The sequence below is a fragment of the Ammodytes marinus genome, assembly GCF_949987685.1.
Source record: "Ammodytes marinus genome assembly, chromosome: 2".
Classification (NCBI taxonomy): Eukaryota; Metazoa; Chordata; class Actinopteri; order Uranoscopiformes; family Ammodytidae; genus Ammodytes; species Ammodytes marinus.
Window position 1 is genome coordinate 27,240,131 of NC_137231.1, and position 20,703 is coordinate 27,260,833.

General features: G+C 44.6%; 1 protein-coding gene across 2 annotated transcripts in view; it reads left to right on the forward strand.

Moving 5' to 3' along the window:
- The first annotated feature begins 661 nt into the window (after window positions 1–661).
- Window positions 662–20,703, forward strand: part of notch1b (notch receptor 1b) — a 40,522-nt gene continuing 20,480 nt past the window's right edge. For both annotated transcript variants that reach the window (XM_080043618.1, XM_080043619.1), the window contains exons 1-9: window positions 662–917; window positions 1,715–1,796; window positions 13,869–14,131; window positions 14,454–14,792; window positions 16,186–16,308; window positions 16,404–16,637; window positions 17,149–17,304; window positions 17,729–17,914; window positions 18,181–18,294. In XM_080043618.1, coding sequence (XP_079899744.1) covers window positions 860–917; window positions 1,715–1,796; window positions 13,869–14,131; window positions 14,454–14,792; window positions 16,186–16,308; window positions 16,404–16,637; window positions 17,149–17,304; window positions 17,729–17,914; window positions 18,181–18,294 — 1,555 coding nt within the window. In that variant the 5' untranslated portion in view covers window positions 662–859. The remainder of the gene's footprint in view (window positions 918–1,714; window positions 1,797–13,868; window positions 14,132–14,453; window positions 14,793–16,185; window positions 16,309–16,403; window positions 16,638–17,148; window positions 17,305–17,728; window positions 17,915–18,180; window positions 18,295–20,703) is intronic.

Here is a 20,703-nt window from a genome sequence, read left to right on the forward strand (position 1 = left end):
TTACTGTTGGTACTGTTTTTTGAGGAACACATTTTTTTACAGATATTTGTACATATTTTAAAAATTTATATTTTTATTGTAAATATTTTCTATTTTGTATTTATGTTTCTTGGCTTTGCAGTATTGCTTTCATACAATCTCTCTGTTTATTGTTATGCACCTGCATGGCAAATTCCTTGTATGCAAAAACCTGGCAATAAACCTGATTCTGATTTGCATACAAATCCAACCAAAGTCAAAGCAAACTGTTTTATTTGCAGTGTAAATAATGATCGTTTGACCAAGAACAAACTTCTATGCTCATATAAGATTTTAAGACTTTTCGTAAATTTGCAATGGAACGGACTGATTGCTGGACTTCTCATTCAGACTTGTTAATTAACCAATCACGACCTGGGGAAAATGCCCGGGAAAAAACAACAACAACCCAAAACAAACTTTGGCACTATCTCTCCATAAAGTTGTACAGCTTGTGCCTGTCTGGACCAACTGTGTGATTGTTCAAGTGTGTGTGTGTGTGTGTGTGTGTGTGTGTGTGTGTGTGTGTGTGTCTGTGTGTGTCTGTGTATGTGTGCGTGTGCGCGTGTGTGTCACGCCCCTCGATGCGGAGCAGCGGCGGATGGAGACGTGCGTCCCCTCAAGTCATTTCCAACCCGGGATCTGAAGTGACAACATCCCACGCTCGGAGTTCACAGACGCGCGTTACTTTCTCTGTGTGGATTTTACTCCAGGATGATCTGAAATCTGCTGCGTGCGTCTTTTATATTTTTTAACTTTTTTTATGTGACGGAGAGGAAGACACTATCGGATCTATGAAAAAACCCACGTGGATTTGTACAACCATTTTAAACCAGAAGGAATGCATATTTTCTTTGTGAAACTTACTTTCTTGTTGTCGCTGATAGCACTAACACGAGGTGAGTGGCGGGGGATTCTCTCCGGGTAGCCTACTTTATTTTGTTTTGCCTCAGAAAGAGGAGAACATATTGTTTGTATACTTGTTTATTCCTTGAAGCTTAGAGTGGAGCTGGTTTTAACTTGTTGCATTCACCGGTTTGTAAACTGATGGACTGAAACGGAAGTGTAGCCATTCCCCCCCAAAACACTTTTTGGACTCATCACTGCAGTTAATTGACGAATAACATTAATCAATTTAGCATGTGTGAATTAATGCACCTGTTGCCATGTTCCGAATATGGTCTTTTCCACCAGCGAACTGCTACATTTTCTACTTTGCCCAGTTAGCTGTACGTAGCGTTGCCCACTTGTCCAGCAAACAACTCAACTTTTTCTCACCAGTGTGTAAACGCATGCTTTTGCGGTTTGAATTCAGAGAGCTGTGTGTCTTTTAGTTTTTTTTATATTATGGCAAAGCTGTGTTACTCCCCCAAATGGCACATTATTTTGGGTGACAGCTGCAGAGAGGAGCCTGCAACTGCCAAACCAGTGTCAAGTCCCTGTTGGCCACAAAAAAAGTGCACTTTTTGAGGTGGCAAGAGTCACACCTAGACTACACATTTTATGAGGCATTACCTGTGTTATTTGTAATTCCTCTGAGGAAAAACACCAATATGTGCTGCATGCATCATGTGTTGGAATGTTTGTTATATTGTAATAGCTGCCTCACAGTGTGCTAGTAGTAACCACTCATTCCAGGCTTCTAATAAATGAAAGAAAAAGTGAGTGCAGGTGTATTAAAACTTTCCATCCGCAGGTCTAAGATGCTCCATGCCCACGGAGTCGTGTTTGAACCAGGGGAGGTGTGAATCAAATCCAGATGGGAATGGAGAGTGCAAGTAAGTTCTGTGTTTCTCTCTTAAAACTGTGAATGCTGGAAAATAGAACAGTTGGAAAAGTCCGATAGTAGAGTTTGAGATGACTCAGATTTTTGGGGTTGACATCGGAAGGTGAAATAAACACACCGGTGTTGCTATTTGTGGGAGAAAAAATGCTGCTCAGAGAGAGAGAGCTGAGACAGAAAATGAGTGGACATTGATGAGGACAGGGGTCACAGTGAGAGAGAGAGAGTGAGTGTGTGTGTGTGTGTGTGTGTGTGTGTGTTAACGCCACCGCACTCACTCTCCCCTCTGCAGCCAAAACTCTCGCAGCCCTAAATCTTGCTTTTTCTTTTCTTTCACGGAGCGACAGCTGGGGTTGCCAGAAGCTCGGCGACCATTGTTCTCTGCTGCGATTAATTCTGTGTGACTAATCTGGGTGAGGCTTCCCAGAGAGACCCTCAGACCCTGTCCCTTCTACTGCCACCACCCCCTCAACACTAACCCCTCCTCTCTCCTGGGATTGTGTCCCCTCCTCAATGGCCCTCAGTGCTCTCTCTTTTTCTCTCTCTCTCTCTCTCTCTCTCTCTCTCTCTCTCTCTCTCTCTCTCTCTCTCTCTCTCTTTCTCTCTCTCTCTCTCTCTCTCTCATTCCTCTGGACAGATGGCACTGGGTGGATGTTTTTTTAACACACTAAAAAATGGACACAAAGTTTGCATTTTTGCCGTTCTGAGTTGTTTTCAGTCCACACATAAACTAATTCGCTCCAGCTCTGCCCCTCAACACTTATTTTTAACTATAACAATAGACTACCTTGCTCTATTTCTAACCCATTTCCATGCCGACATGAGCAGCAGCAGCAACTAGTGTCACCTTACTGTCGCTGAGCTTGGTGACCGATGGGGCCGACCGGGTCACAGCTTCAAGATTGCGAAAACCCCAGGCAGCCATATTGGCCCCCCGCCACATCTTAATTTGCTCTAGCTAGTTGTGTTATTCACCCCTCAATCACCCACTCCCCCCACCCCCCCCCCCCCCGCCAACACTACACTACACTACCCCAACCCACCTCCTCAGTGGGCCACAAAGCCAGCATTGTGCCCCTTCACTGTCCTCCTCCTCAGACTTCTCCAATTAAACATGGAGATGGACATTCACAAGGGTTTGAGCGGGCACCCAAGGCTCAGTTTGTGTGTGTGCATGTGTGTGTGTGTGTGTGTGTGTGTGTGTGTGTGTGTGTGTTTAAAACCTGGCCCTCTTATTGTGTCACTGTGCCACCAGAGGGCTGGGAACTTGTGTGGAAAAGTTTAGGTTCAACAGGTTTAGGCGGCAAAATATTGACAGTAGTAACTTCATTATTAATATATTACTGCAGGTTTTGGGGTGTTGGACTTTTGGTTGAACTAAAAACACCTTTGAAGATGTCCTTGTGAGTTCTGGGAAGTTATGATGTATTATGAACATACTATATTTCTAGATTTGATCATTTTAAAAGATTTTAAGTTTAGTTGACATGGAAGTGATTAGTTGTTTCTTATCTATATTGTCCTGCTAAGGTTCCTGTATAGTTATTTTAGTTCAACCGATTAATAAGCGCCATCTCTCTTTAAACACCTATCCATTTACACAGAGAGAATTCCGAGGTGTTCTGCTTTCACAAAATCACTTGGAGCTTGGTTCCTTAGGTGTAGAAACTATGTTTGATCTTCAATTGAGGTCAACTGTTGTTGACAAAACTTCTTTAGCAACATAGCAGCGTACTTCTGTAGCTCCGATGTCAGTATGTGAATTCTAGCTCTGTGAGAGGCAACTAAGTGCTTACTGTAACATAAATCAAGGGGATAATACAACTTCCCTAAAGCTGGGGAATCTGGTCAAATAATCTGGTCAAGAGAGGACGCCACAGACCCTGTCAAATGCTAGAAATATTGCTGATAGGATCGAGCAGAATAAAAACAATAGCCTCTCTGCTTGCCCCCCTCCCCCTCAAACTCAATGTCCACAGTTTGTCTTCAAATTTTGACATCTCAAGCAAGGCCCCAACGTCACTTGCTTCACATGAACTTCCTTTGAGCATTCTCCAACATTGTTGGCTGTAACACCCCGTGCATTGACCCAGCACAGCTGGCAGCATCAGGACATGAACAAGAACTAATTGCCACCAGGTGGATCCTGTTGGAGGCCTATGTCAGGAGGGTTTTCTTGTTGCAGTAACTCATCAAAGAAAGGTGTTAAAGGTCTGACGATGTCAAGTGTATTATGTGTCTAAAGCGGTAAAGGCTTGATTGATAGATTTTAGATTAGTGGACGGTTATCCTGCCTGGCATGGTGAAGTTTAAATAATAGTTGAATGTTTCCCAATGAAAGCATGCAGGCCCACTTCCTTCTTGACAGATTTAGGATTTGATATCGCCTCCATCAAAAAGCCGCCACCCTTGTAACTTAAGTGTTATGTCGAGGTCAAGTACGTGGCGTTGGAAGCTTTAGTTTAATATAGTCTGACAGAGATGCCTACTTGACATGCCATACCATAAATACCTTCTCGTCCTCATATCTGGCCTACTGAGATCCTGACTGAAGTTTATCTCCAAAGAACTTTGAGGAGGCCTCTCATTTACTGTAGGGGCTTGGCAGCGGGAGAGAGCGACGGCAGAACAGAGCCAATCCAGAGCAGACCAGGAAAAATAACTCCTAAATTCCATTGGCACAATGGGCAGAACCAAAGCAGATTGCAGCAGAGCTTCTCCTTCTGCCAGAGAGATGAGAGATGTCGAGTTGAGGAAGGACGCTGTGGATAGATCACATACCTTCATCAGCAGTTACTCAGTGTGATGAAATAAGTACAACAGATTTGTGACAGCCTGTTGACAGCAGGGAGGCACATGGTGAGGAGCTTCTAGGACTTAGGTTCAAGCTTGGATGGTCAGAGCATGAAAGCATACCACAGAAAACCTTCTAAATAATAATACTTATTTTGACTGGGTTATGGCTCTGTAGTATTTCATTTTTTAGTGTCGCCAGATACCACTGTAATGTAGAGGATTTTTCTTTTGAATACCCTAAAGAATACATTTTCTGCAATATTTCTACACGTGTTTGACTGGGGGGATTTCAGTACAGACGGCAATCTTTTGAGGTCTAAAAATGTCAGAACTTTAATCAGGATTAGATGGCAGCCTTTAAGTCCTCGCCTGGTATGTGCAGCGGCTGCTGCACTATACACCAACTTCAATGAAAGTGAGCCCTTGTCTTTCCGGTTCTGGAGATTTCTTAATGGCACCTCTGTTTGCTGCGGTCAGATGAGTCTATCTTGACCCCCCCACACACTCACACACTACACTTCCCCCATCTCCATTCAGAGTCAGGAAACAGCCTCAGAGTGGCCCGGGGGAAGAAAAGGTGCTGTATCTGATCATATCATCACACAGCCAGAAAAACACAGCGCAAGGCTTTTATATGGCCGCCGCCGCCGGTGTTGGGTTCCCTTTGGCAAAGGTCCGGCTGGTGAGAGGGCTGATCGTCAGAGTGTTCAGGCTGAATGAAGTGACTTGGTGGTGGGGAACCTCAGCGCAGAGGATTAGTGATATATGAGCCGCCCTGGTTGGCATATGCCAAGACAAATCACATAAACTTTGATCGTAAGCCGAGAGGACTGACAGTCAGCATGTGTGTGTTTGTGTGTGTGTGTGGGACAAACACATACTCCAAACCACACTTCCTCATTTATTTTTTTTCCCCTTTCAGTCCGACCACCTGTCTGTGGGTTATAGTATAACAACTAGGAGGGACGTGCACTCACCCACACAGCAGCATGCCCCATAATACCCATGATTACTTGTGGTTTTGCCCATTCAGCTCCACACAGGAACGGATCAACTTTGTCTGCCAGGTGTGCTTTAAGCTCTCAGTCGCTTGCACTGTCTGACATACACCCACACACAGTCACTCACAGGATATTTAGGAGAATGGAGTGTGATGGCTTTGTAGTGAAAAAGAGCAGTTTGTTCAGTTAAGCAGCAGAGCAGATTGTAAGACTGATACCAATCATGGTGTCTGTTACACATGTTGGAAGCTGTCATCCACATGGATGACAGCTTTCTTAAGGCTCACAAGAGAGAGTCTACACATGACACATTTCAGTGTTTAAGCCAGGATAGTCTGGGAGGGGTCACATGGACGGCTCCATTCAACAGAGACAATTAACTTGATATTAGACACATACCATTTTAGATATAAAATGTATTTGATTACACCAAAGCTAACTTTTACAGATAGTGGAACTTACACTTCCCGTGTGTATCGTTATCCCTGACCGGGGGTTAACAACCATTAAATCCAAACTTGACTGAAAAGCGTGTGTCCAAATCATGTTTTTAAGTTATTTTCAGTATCAGTATTAAAGTGATAGTTCTCTCTACAGTTGGAAAGCGAACTCGATACTTTAAGGCTACCGACCGAATGACGTTGGTACTAGCGCTGTATTAAGTTGATGGAACCTTGACGGTACCTGTGTGTTTATTTAAAAAGATTTAGCTATTGTTAAATTATCTAAAGTTATCTGCTAGCTTTAGCTCTCAGGTTGTAGAGACAACAGCTACATTAGTGTTTTTGAGCAACTGAAACACACTATCCTTTCATTTTTAGAATATCAAAACATTACAGAGTATACATTCACCCTCTAAAACATCTTTGGCTGAGCGAACAGACCCTAGCTTGTGAGGCTGGTCTACTAACAGCCAATTATCTGTTTTGTTATTCGGCTTACTCACAAAATAAATATAGGCAATATATGGCATATAATGATCTAAAATCTAAAAATGCAAAATGCCAACATATAGGATCCGTTTGGTCTTTATGATGGTAATTGATTGGACATTTTGTCATTATCTGGCTCAAACCAAAAAAAGTTGCCATGTACAGTAACAAGCTGAGTGTCCGGTTGCATTGTCAGCTACACCTTCAGACACCCGTAAAGCCCTTAAGTAGTTCCCAGGCTCGCAAAGTAGGAAGTGGCAGAAGTCATTAGACCAGCTATGACTCTCAAGACATGCACTCTCTCTCTCTCTCTCTCTCTCTCACACGCACACACACACACACACACACACACACACACACACACACACACACACACACACACACACACACACACACACACACACACACACACACACACACACACACACACACACACACACACACACACACACACACACACACACACTTGCTTGAGGGGTTGGTCCCTTGGGGGGGTTGCTGGCTCTTTCCCATGGGTTGTGTCCATAATGCTCCCAAATAAACAGGTCCTCTAATGAAGGCTGCCAGATGTGGGCAGGCCAGGTCAGCTCTCCTGTACGATTAGAGAGGAAGGAAAAAGATGGATGGATGTAAGGAGAGGGAAAGAGGGGCAGCGTTTCCCCTGTAATTTATGTGGCCAGTGGTGGTTTGATGGTAACTTTGGTTACGGTCCCACAACAAACAACAACACTTGCTTTTTTTTGTGCCAGCTTTGGGTTTGAATGGAAGAGCTATTTTTATTCAAACAGACTTGATTGCTGCTGAATTTAAGTGTGCATTTTTAGTGTTGATTTTCTCTACCTGTGGCTACAGAGTTGTCACTGTGGTTAGCCGCTAAATGCTCCTGGGAAAACACACGACGGAGGGAAGTGTGGAGGAATAGAGAGTTGAGAGAGCCCCCCCCCCCCCCCCCTTGGGCAATGCTTTTAAGACAGATCAGACCAGACTAAAGGGGACTTAGCCTCTGCCCAGGACCAAACAGCCAGGAAATGAGAAGGGGTGGTGGGTAGGCAGGAGGGATGAGGGGAGAGGGGGGCCAGGGGTAGAAACATGCTCCACTAACACAGTTTGACTCATGACTGAAAGCTATTTAATTTCTCTCTCCCCATCAGGTGTGTCCTTCTAAGACTACATTAAGTTCAAGAGTCTTAAAAAACAGCTCTGGTTTATTACAAATGTACCTCTTTTTAGCCATAGTCTTTGAGATCATGGGAGCTTGGCAAAAGTGCTGAAATGAAGTCTGACAACTACTACTATATATGTTGGAAAAACCTAATTGAATCCACTGGCGGAGTTCTTGCAACGGCTGCTGCTGCTATATTGATTGTATCCATTATCGATAAAGATTCAGATTATTTTCTCAATTTCTCAATAATAAAAAGAGTTTGGTCTAGGGAATGTCCAAAAATATTGGAAAAAAAGAACAAGGTGCCGTCTTCAAATTGCTTTTTTAAACTTTTATTATTATAAATTGATATTCAACTTCTGATCCGCACAAGAAAATCTAAGGATGCTGAAACCAACAATTGTTTCCTTTTGTTGATCAACTAATTGATTATTTGTTATCAGCTCCACTCCCTTGTTGACCTTTGGCTTGACTTCTACTCATGCACAGTGCAATGAAGGATGACTGACATTTTGGGTGCGATCACGTTCAGTCTGTTGTTTAGATAATCCGGTTAAACCTATTAGTGGCCCTGCATTTGTCTGGTTGTCTGATGGCCTTTTGTTGCCATACCAGACTCTGTTATTGAGAGCAATTACTTTGGCGATTACAGGGTTCTAATCTAAAATATGAATATTATCCTAAAATAATCCCAATTATTATACCACCTACAGAACTGGAGCCAGACACTGATTCTGTCTCTCACAGAGCTTTGCGTGGCACAATTATTGAACAAACGCACAACCTAATTTACTAAGCTCCTTAAAAAAAATATAGACGCAGATTTGGGCCATTACAGCTGCCGAAATCTGTGTACTCATTCTAGGTTTTTTTTGTGTACAGTGCGGCAGGCACATGTGTAGCCTACATATTACCTTCAAAGCCTCTGTGCCCTTCTGCGTGTGACCTCAGAAAGATGGCAGATGGCAGATTGGCCCGTCACTTAAGGAAAGCCCCCTTTTTTTCCTATTTTTTTTTCTTCGTGTGACGCCTGGCCAAGGGTCAGATGTCACCGCAACATCTGCTGCAGGCCTGGAGCTCTGTTATGCATCCCATCAGCGTAGTCGCAAACCTGTTGCCACGGGCTACTGCGGCAGCAATGGAAGAAGAGCCGGGCCCGGGAGTGAGCGCAGAGGAGAACAATCAGGGCTTCTGGGCAGGGATGACAGAGAAGATAATAACAGTATCGGCCTTACTGCCACAGATAATTCCATTAGTTATACGATACCTCCCAAACACCTGATATTTGCACAGCTTCTGATTTGTGCCCCTCTTTTCATGTCTTCTTTATTTACCTTTCTCCCAGCCCGGTTTACCTGCTGCTGTTGAGATTATCCCGCCCGCCAGGCCACAGGTCTCTCTTGTTGAAGCAGCTGCCTTGCTCTGTTTGTTTTGAACACAGCCAAGACCTCCATAAAAGAATCGTTGAATATCTTTTGTCTTAGCCCCCCGTTTTATACGTCTGCGCTCTCATTGAGGCAGTTAAACCCGGTGCCCGTAAAAAGGCTGTTTTGTGCTGAGCGTGTATTTGACGGGCTCCTGCCAAGTTAAAGAGCAAACTGTTACCGTTCTGTGCCTAGCGTGTGCTACAGTTGACTTACTGTAAACACACCTCAGCCGGAGCGTGTTTGCATAGTGTGTCCACGTGCACCGAGGTAAGGGTGCGGGCCTGGGGGCTCTATCTGTTTGTCTTTAAGACCTCTGTGTGAGACGCTGGGCTGCTTAGCGAGGGCAGACGGCAGGTTTCAAAGTTGAAACTATAAAGCAAGGCTGCCAGCGTGCCTCGGGTTAAGAATCAGCACAGGAGACTCTTCAGAGTAAACAACCAAATTCCCTCTGAAATGGCAACCACTTTCAGTCTTTCTCCCCTTGAAAAAACCCAACCAAACCAGTTCCAATATCCTTTCTTATGGACCCTTTTGTTCGTCCCACAGCCTGTTTGTGTGTGTGTGTGTGTGTTTGTGTGTGTGTGTGTGTGTGTGTGTGTGTGTGTGTGTGTGTGTGTGTGTCTGGCTATGATTTTAAGCTTTTCTTTCTGCCTCACACTTGGCCTCAAACGTGGCAGACCGCTAAAAGGTTGCAGATCCGTCTGGAGGAACTTGGAAGAAAGTTTTTGGAGGGAGTGAGCAGTAGTAGTCAGTTGGGACTTGTAAATCCTAATGTGGTGTCTTACAAATGAAAGAGATGGGAGTGTAGGATGGTGGGTGGGTGGGGTTACTGGAGGGATGGAAGGTGCACGGTGGGAAGCAAGCAAACGCCAGCAAGCAAACCGCTTTGAACAGAGGAAGTGAGAGCAATAATGAGAAAAAAAGAGGGGAGATTCAGGGATGAGCCGTGTATAATGAAAGAAGATTCCGATAAAGATTTTTTTATTTTTTTGGAGACGGGAGAGGGAGAAAGAGGAGGGAGAGGAGAGGAAAGAGGAGGTGTAACAGCTGAATACGCCCGGCCTGTGGTCAACTCTGAATGGGGAGGAAAAACAATGGGCCCACTCATCCTTCGCTCTCTCTCTCCCCCCTCTCTTTTCTCGCTCCTCGCTCGCTCCTCATTTCTCAGCTAAGTAGTGAGGGGCGGGGGGGGGGGGGGGGGGGGCTTCAGATTCCAACACTGTAAAGAATGTCCCATTCAAGATGTTGTTTAAAATAGTTTAGATTTATCTTGGTATCTTGAAAAACACTTTATGTCATTTTTCCTTCCCTTGTTTTTCAAACAAATTGAAAACAGACTAACTGAATTGCACTACAAAAAAAAAAATCTTTCTCAAAGTTATTTGGACTAGTTAACGAGGTTAATAAGCTTCATTCTTTGCAGTGCATTGGCCCCTGTCTCTGCCCAGGCTTGAGGACAGTGGTAGGATGGGGTGCCATAGAGAGGAAGGAGGCAGAGAGAGTGGTGGGGTAGTGGAGACGGGGAGGTTGGGTGAATGGCTGGAGCAGCAGCTGCCGTCTCCTCATTAACATGCGCACCTGCTCCCTGCGGTCCTTTCTCCAGAGAGCTCGTGTGGCGGCTCACGACCCCAGCACCCGCCACCGCTGGGACTTAAACTGGACTGTTGGCCCTCTAGCAGCCAGCTCTAATGCTATGCTCTGCACTGACCGCCCCCCCCCCCCTTTAATGCACAATACATACATACACCCACTCGTCTACTGCCGATGGGTGCAAAGAAATTGTGTCCAAGATTTCCCTGATACTCCACAAGTTTTAATGTCAAGTTACTTCTGTTTTTATCAGATGAAATCATTAAATGGAACTCAAACGGCTATGTTTTCAGATGTATACTGTGTGACCAAAAACAAATGTTTGTGGTTGAATCCTATTTTACCAAATGAAATTCTGGTCCTATTTGCCCCCACTGGACTAAAATAAGAAGACAAAAACCCATTGTATTTCGAAGCAGTCTTTGTATTAAATGTAGGACTTTTTGCAAAGACAATATGGGACAGTTTGACTGACATGAAAACTTCATTCTTAACTTTATGCCACTTTCATGCCTCTCATTTGTTACAATGTTTCATCAGATTAAAAGCACCTATTGTACCAATATCACTGTTGTTGTGGTTAAATGGAGGGACCAATGATAGAAGTGGGCAAATGTGGCCGATTTTCAAGTTCTTTGAGGCAAACAACAAGCTTCATAATTACTTAACAAACGACTTGATTGTGACTTTGTAAAGAAAAAACACTTTTTTATTTGTATGTGACTTATTTGACTTTTATCTCCATTCTAATGCTACAATGTTACACCCAGCCAAGGTACCACACTCCGCTCTCAGAGTGTTGACATGCCACCACCACTCACTACTACTGTTTATGCAGCGGGCAGCCTAGTATGTGATGTTTTCTTTTCCTTACCGCAGTCCTAAGGCCACCTAATCCCCTGAGTGGGAGACCCTGTCTAAACACACGCCTGTCCCCACAGAGGGGCCACAGCTCGGCCCCCACACACACACACACACACACACACACACACACACACACACACACACACACACACACACACACACACACACACACACATACACATACAGGACCCCCTGGGAATGTTTGGGGACATGGTCATGCCAACCCCTCAGGGCTAACAGACTTGCTGGCTCTGGTCAGGTATTTGCGAGTGACGGCAGGGTTTTAATGTCGTTGTGAGGCCGCTTTGATGTCGGCAGGATGTTTAATGCACAGTACTGTATCTGTGTGAGAGTAAAACAAAACAAGATCCAAAGAGAGCGGATATTTGTCAAGTTATGCCTATGAAAAAACAACAAAGGCTTATACGTTTTGATCCACACATTCCCAGTGTAATTTCCCTCCGTGCAGGAATTCATTTTTCAGACATCTTTCATGTTTCTTGACAAGAGGTTGCGCCACAGTGTCTTCCGTTTCATCCCTCTTCCCATCCCTTGTCTGATGCTGGAGCAAATCCTCTCTGGGGAGGGAAGAATAACAAGCATTGAGGTGGTGGCACGGTGCTTTGAAGTTCCCATAATGTTGGCTTGCAGCTCAAACACTGTGGCATAGATGCGGCCTTGTCCTCAGGATGAATGAGTGCTGACAAAAGGGTCGGGGCGAGCACATTTCAGCCCGGAGAGCTGCTGAAGGGTGCCACGATGGCGGCTTTTCGTGTGCCTCGACTTTTGGAAAAGGACGGATTAGGAAGAAGAATTTCGAATACTGCAGATTCTTTCCCGGTGCTATTGAGTCGATGCTTTGTTTTTGTAATGACCACCAAGCCTTACTGGCCACCCAGAGCTGTTGACAACAGAATCTGTGAAGGTGATGGATATGGGAATGTGGCAGTAGGGGAGGGTGTGTGGGGGGGAGGGGGTGCTGTCAAATAGAGCTGTAATAAGGGCTGGGTATTCGACCTCAATACCTTTTTGGTCGGTTATGTGTACCTACAGTTGGCAGTTGTTGTTTTGACAACACCTTTTTTGGTTTATCAGTTGATCATAAAGTTGTTAAAATATCCTACAGTTTCGTTAACCTGTGTAATCTTCCCCTGTGTTTGTACAGGACTGCACACTGTGTAGGTATTTGTGTATGTGTGTGTGTGTGTGTGTGTGTGTGTGTGTGTGTGGCCCCTTTCTTTAGCCGTCTGTATCCTCAGGGGAAACCCTTCAACTCCTCTCATTGTCATTGTAAATCTGTGAATTTGAAGCAGTGCTCTCTCTCTCTCTCTCTCTCTCTCTCTCTCTCTCTCTCTCTCTCTCTCTCTCTCTCTCTCTCTCTCTCTCTCTCTATCCCTCTATCCCTCTCTCTCTCTCTCCCTGGTCTGTTTATGACACAGACCCAACACAGACAGGTTGGGTCTGTGTCATAAACGAGCGGCGTTTATGACACAGACCCAACCTGTGAGAAACATCACAGGAGTTTGTCCCCCTCCGCCCTCTGTTCAGACCACTCTGTTTTACGGCCTTAAACACATTGTTGGCGTGGGAGGGTGGGGGGTGGAGGGGGGGTTAGAAAGATGAATGTCCCGTTCAAAGCATAGTTTCTCATGGCTGTGTTGCCGCGCTGTAAAAACAGCAGGACGACAGCTAAGTATCTTTTAAGAGAAAATGAATAGTAAGTTCTATTGGTGAAGGCTACAGCTGATTTATAAGAACTGTAGTGCACAAAGGGATGACCCTTGCTGGTCCGAAGTGTTGTTGTCTTACCCCTGTGAACTCTTCCATCGGTGCCGAGCTGGAGAAGATGGGACGGATGAAAATTTGTTGTGTTTGAGAATTCCTTTCGACCAATTCCTCTTTTTGTAATGCTAATTTTAAATGAGGAAAATAAATAAGGAATGGACATTTATTAGGTGACTCAATATATCTTGCGGACAGAAGGTTTTTTATTAGATCATTAGTAAATTGTTCGTATTCATGATATAATGGTGGTTCTTCTTTATAAGCATTAGCTTGACAATGATTTACTTAAAGGGGAATTTTAATATATTTCTGCATTGGCTGGACAATAAATTGAGTTTATCAAATTGCAAACAATGTGATTCTTCTTTCTGATTTCATTTTAGTTTTTGCATTCAGCTCAAAATAATTTTATAGGATAAGCAAAGACCTGCAAGTGTGTAAGAAGCCATAAATACTACTGTACATGCCATCAAAGTTTGCTTACCTCTCTACCTGTGTTTTTCTCAGGTGTATGGACGGATACTCTGGAAGCAGGTGCCAGTTTCATGACCCATGCTCTTCCTCGCCATGTATGAACGGCGGCAAGTGTCGCGCCGTGCTCAAGGGCAACACGGTGGACTTCAGCTGCACCTGCAAACTGGGCTACACCGACCGCCACTGCCTGACGCCAATCAATCACGTCTGCATCAGCTCACCCTGTCGCAACGGAGGCACCTGCGAGCTCGAGACTCTCAACCGGTACAAGTGCCGCTGCCCACCTGGATGGTCAGGTAAGACCATAGATAGTATATTCAAATGGATGTAGAATCCGGGCTGACCGCAGTTATTCCAACTGCATACAATCGTCCTTAGCCATCTTGTCAAATTTGTACTCCGCCTCATTTACCGAAAAAGGACATTGATGTGACATCGGGGGGAGGGAGATACGCCCATCTAGCTGACTTTTACCTCCAAGGCGAAGTGAGGGCTAACAGGTGGCTAGCTGTCACTCAAGAGACTGCGCCCCTAATTATTCATATATATATATATATATATTCTCTGACAGAAAAGGCAAGAACAGCCTGAGCATGAACAAATTTACTGTGCCCTCAGGTAAACTGTGCCAACAAGCCGACCCCTGTGCCTCAAACCCGTGCGGTAACGGTGGCCAGTGCTCCGCCATCGAGTCCAACTACATCTGCACCTGCACGCCTTTCTTCAGCGGCCAGAACTGCAAACAGGACGTCAACGAGTGCGACGCCAACCCGTCGCTATGCAGGAACGGCGGGGTGTGCATCAACGAAGTGGGCGGCTATCGATGCCAGTGCCCTCAGCAGTACACGGGCAAGCGCTGCGAGAGCCGCTACATGCCCTGCAACCCCTCACCCTGCCACAACGGAGGCACCTGCGTCCAGAAGGGAGACACCAGCTACGAATGCACCTGTGTGCCAGGTAAAAATATCAACACTAAATTTGGGGTCAAGGAGCAACATTAGAGGAGGTTTAGACGTCTTAATGGATGTGATGATCTGCTGTTGCTTAGATTTAAGGCCACACAAGCGTTTCAATCTGGGTTTATTTATTGTGTCAAGTTTAACTTGGGTTAACTTTGACTGGGTGAGCAGGAGAATCCAAAATGGTGGAAGTTATTTTCGCATCTTTAGCTGTGTTACACCAACAACAACAGTCGCTGTTGGTTGGTTGATTACCGCTAGTTAGCCAGTACTTAGCAAGATTTAGCCCAGAGAGCGTCAATAAAACCCTCCTATGACATTCTTTATCATAGGGAATAATTTGCTAGGTCATTTTCAGCTGTTTTCTAGAGAAAAAGTACTAAGATTAAGTATAATTTGTTCAATGATGTAATCCTCTTTTACTACAGTAAATTGAGGTTATCCTTTTATAAATACAATGTTTTCCTGAAGTTACTCTAGTTGCTGGTTTTTTGCAATGATGTCATTTAAGGCGGGGCTGTTCCTGCTCATGTTGTGTCGTGTGTGTGTGTGTGTGTGTGTGTGTGTGTTTCTGCTTTGCAATGTACAGTGTGTGAACAAGGCAGAGCAGGAAGACATCAGGGCTTATCATAAGGAAATGGTCAAAGGACAACATCCTTTTCACATAGCGTTGTGAAGCAAACCTTTCTGGGACTGCACTCCTGCCCTCCACCTCATCACCTACGTACAGACTAACTTTACCTTGTTTTTCTCTGTTACCGCTGAATCCAAAAATGGTTGTAATTAAAGTGGGTGGCAACTCTCTAGTGCTTGCCATTACAAGCTGTTCATCGAAGGAAAACCTGATCACCCAACTTATTTCTTCTCTTATAGACAAAGCATTTACGTCATAATTCTACTAAACATTTTAATAATTTGACTCCACCAGAAAACTCCAACAATAAACACAAAAAAATTAAATTATTTTTGAATGCATATAACACACAATGAACCAATTCTAGTCCAGGAAGGGGTCCTTGTTTGCATGTCATACCTCCCATGACCAAAAAGACTCCCGGCATAAGCAATGATGACTTATTCTGTTTCTGATTTTCGTTTCTTGCTACCCATCATGCCACATGTACAGTCCAGTGGTTGGCGTCTTGTGTAACAGTATAGCACAGTGGATGTCATTACATGGCGAGGAGGTTGCCACAGAAGAGGGTACAGCTGCCGTCTTTCCTGGGAAGCAAAAGACGGTTGACCACATTTAACTGCAGAGACGTTTCGCTTCCTTTGTTATGAACAAGGAGAAATGAGCAACTGAAAACCTGAAACGTCCGCCAGAAGAAATAACACAGTGAAAGCAACACAAACCCAGTCTGTTACTTATATTCCTCTTTTTGTTTCAGGTTTTGCAGGAAAAAACTGCAACACTAACATTGACGACTGCCCAGGTCATGAGTGCCACAATGGAGGGACATGTGTGGATGGAGTTAACACCTACAACTGCCAGTGTAGACCAGAATTTACAGGTTTGTACAGTGATGTTCAAGTACATTTGTCAATTCTCATGAACAAATGGTATTAGATATAAACCAACTTACCTTTATTCCTCTGTCCCCCACAGGTCAGCTCTGCACGGAGGATGTCGATGAGTGTCAGCTGATGCCCAATGCCTGCCAGAATGGCGGCACGTGCCATAACACCTACGGCAGCTACCAGTGTGTGTGTGTGAACGGCTGGACCGGGGACGACTGCAGCGAGAACATCGATGACTGTGCCAGTGCCGCGTGCAACCACGGCTCCACCTGCCATGACCGCGTAGCTTCCTTCTACTGTGAATGCCCCCACGGACGCACAGGTATTTACGATTAGTTGACGGAGATTAAATGCGTGACAGGAAATATTTTTTTATGAAATCCAACCAATCGAAAAAATATTAATGCAGCAGAACTGGAGATATTGTCTTTTTCATTCTATCCATTCTTCTGTGTTTTGCAATTCTGGCGCCTACATTTCCCACAATGCAACTCGACCGCCAACAGTTTGGCCAGATATTCAGATGTGTCATGCTCGAAGCAGCAAATGTAGTTTTTAGAGACTAGCCTCAAGCAGGGGTAAGGAGGGGGCTACAGAGGTCTGGTGGGTTCACTTTCTAAATTCACAACCCAGATATTTTAAATGTTTCAACGTGTAGTCTTCAGCTCCATAATCATAATAAATGCGGTATGTAGGACTTCATGCAGCTCGACCTCTTCACAACGTTTTTACAAATACATTAGTATATCTGTGTAGTCCCCCTTTTAACTGATAGAAGCCATGGGATGTATTCAGTCCAAATCGTAAAGTCCATCTTCTGTGTTGTGCATCAGGACTGCTGTGCCAACTGGATGACGCTTGCATCAGCAACCCTTGTCAGAAAGGCTCCAACTGTGACACCAACCCCGTCAGCGGAAACCACTTCTGTACCTGTCCGTCTGGATTCATAGGAGCTTCCTGCGATCAGGATGTGGACGAGTGCTCGCTGGGTAAGAACTTGCATTGTCCGTCTGTCTGTCGTCTAGTTTTAGCCTATAAAACTCTGAACGATTGATGACATATTTCAACTTTTGCTAGCTGTTAAAGTAAATCAATGTCAAAACAGCTTTTTAACCATCACACACACATTGGTAACTCTTTTACACAAGCCAAAATACGAGCTCATTCTTTCCTGTCATTATGGGCTCTTTAGTGCCCATAATTGTGGCCATAATTACAGTAAATAACACCCTCGGGGGGTATTACTGCTGTAATCACACACAATCAAGGCTTTGGTTTGGCTTCGTCAAACGGCACTAAGCCACCCGAATCAACTCATTGTCGTGTCTTTAAAGTCAAATTGCTCCTTGTTAGGTCTTGTACATACACGACGGCCTGTTAAACAAAAGTTAAAGTAATTATCCTTTTGAACAGGCTCCAACCCTTGTGAGCACGCGGGGAAGTGTATCAACACCAAGGGTTCCTTCCAGTGCAAGTGCAAGGAGGGTTACGTGGGGCCACGCTGCGAACTGGACATCAACGAGTGCATGTCCAACCCGTGCATGAATGAAGCCACCTGCCTGGACCAAATAGGAGACTTCCAGTGTATCTGCATGCCAGGTAAGGGACTTATTACATCACTGTTTGACAAAGAGATATGAAACAAGCGACGTCACATTCAAACCTGGAAGTTTGTCATAAATTATGATATATAATTATTCATTTCCCTACATGTAAACAGTCCATTAAGAAACTAATGACTTATCCCAGTCCAACGCCTGTTTATGTAGCCACTGTATAATGTAAATCAGCCGTGTATGCTCCTGACTGCATCTCTGTCTAACCGATCCATCTCCCACTTGGTCCTTCCCTCGCTAATTGGCCAGGTTACGAGGGGGAGTTCTGTCAGATCGATACGGACGAGTGCGCCAGTAGCCCCTGCCTCAACAACGGCAAGTGTATCGACAAGATCAACGCCTACCACTGCCAGTGCCCCACAGGTGAGGCTGCTGTACTGCTGCAGAGGAGGGAGGGAGGGAGGGAGGGGGGAGGCCAGGGGGCACAGAGGTCGATTCCTCTCTCTCTCTCTCGCTCTCTCTCTGTCGCTCTCTCTCTCTCTCCCTCTCTCTCTCTCTCTATCTCTTTCTCTCAAACACACACACACATACACACACACATGCACACATGCATACAAACACCCTCTCCTGGACGGGCACTAATCCCAGCCCTGAGGCAGGCTTACACAGGCCCGGGTAGCCCAGAACGAACGCAGCAGTCGGTGAGGAGAGGGAGACGAAAATCTATAGGGAAAGGCTTGAGGAAGTTTGAACTTTTTGAAAACTAGTTTCTTTTTCCCTTTTTGCAAAGTCTGTTGAGTGAGCACAAACTTGTGGATCCAAACGAGACTTTTTTTTGCATGTGACCGAGAGCTAATAATAGCAGGCAGAGCTGCTACTACGCTCCATAAAGTGACAATGTCTACCAGTGAGTGGCCAGTGAGGTAGTCAAGTGGTTTATTTTGAGGGCAGCTATTTGTTTTGCTACTGCCTGTTTTCTTTTGCTTAAATGCCATTTGGGTCACTAAGTTTTGATGTTTTTGTTCAGTGAAAAGGAATGCAACTATTGAAGCTCGGATAGAGAGAAAAAGAGAGGAAAGGAAAGGGAACGATCTTCAAAACCAAATGTGATTCTTTTTATTTGCATTCTTTCAGTGGGATCATTGAGGTGGAAGTGATTTTTTCTTTTCTTTTTTTCAATATTCCTTTTTCGAGGAAGAAAATAGCAAAGCTCTGAGGCGGGTGGATCAAAGGCGGCCTGGGTGGAGATTCCTCCTGTTGAAAGAAAAAAGAAAGGAAGGAGGAAAGACGGAAAGAAAGAAAAGAGAAAAAGAGAGAGGGAAAGAAAGAGAGACACCCCAACAAGGAAGCTTTAGAATTAATAGAGACGGGGTACAAGAGCGAACACAAGAGCTTATCGCCTAAGAAAAACTCTGTGTGACAGTGAGAGAGGGTTATGTGAGGAAGCAGCACAAAGTGGTGGTGGTGAAAGGGGGGGCGGGGGGGGGGGTTCAGACGCACCAACCGTTATGTTGAAGCAGGAAGGGAGGGGTAAAGAAGGGGCTGGGGCCCTAACCGCCCTGCTTGAGATGTAAATTTGTCCCCGTTGCGAGCCAGGCCCGAGGCGAGGGACCCCTCTTATTATTTCTGTACATGTAATAGCCATGGAAACCCCACTGAGAGCCATTGAAATGTCTGATTCCAGCAGTCTGGGGCTAAATCCCTCTTTTGGCTGAAGAGGTTCACGATATTTGTGTGTGTGTGTGTGTGTGTGTGTGTGTGTGTGTGTGTGTATGTATCTGCATGCTTTCATTTCTGCTTCATCTTGTGTGTGCCTATGCATATGTGTGCATCTGGGTAAGAAATTCTTTCATAGAGTTTTTTTTTATTGTATATATCCTTTTTGATTTCAGTCTGTGTGGGTTTCACATTTTGGTTCACTGTCACTGAGCTGTGAAGAAACTAAACTTTTGCTTCACATCTTGGCAAAACAAACACTCAATTTGTACCGCTTAGATTTGTTCCAACAGCTTTCCCATTGCTCATAGGGGAGTCGCAGTTGTTTATTTTCTACATCTCGCTATGCAAACAACTGATCCTCCACTTTTTCATTATTTAAGTTTCTTCTTTATGAAATAGGTTTTTGTAGGGCTGTGCCGGCCATGTAGCGCCAAAATGTTGTGCTGCCTCAGGTTTCATACTTCCTATTGAGTCCAAAGCTCACATAAAATATGAAAAATAAGACACTCACCCCCTTTAATAAATGTGTATAGGATGTAATTAATGCAAAAAAACTAATATCTAATAAAATATGGACATACTCATACAAACCCTTAATTAAAAAAATATTAGAAGTAAGGTGGGTTGATACATGGCCTTAATAATGGTTAATACACACTTTTGAATGTTTGTTATTCAGTATTTAACTTCTGGGTTGCCGGGTTGCGAAAAATAGTAAATAAAGCCAGCTATGACTTATGAACACTCTAGGTTACACATTTTAGAGAAAGTTAAGTAAGTTGTATACATTTTTTTTTCTTTTTCTGTGTTTGTAACTGAAAAAACACATGTATGCCTGTCTCCACTTAGGCCAAGCCAGACAAGAGTGAATGATTCCACTGGGAAATCAGCTCACCGCCAGTCACACAAATACTTCCATGTCCGATTAGCTGCTACGGAGTCTGTCTCTTAAGTTTACAGCACCTGTGTGTTCCTGTGGTGGTGGTGCGTGTGCGCGCGCGCGCGTGTGTGTGTGTGTGTGTGTGTGTGTGTGTGTGTGTGTGTGTCAGGGGGTGTATGAGACGCGAAGAAAATATCAGACTAGAATTACTCCAGGAAAAATGGAGAAGGCCT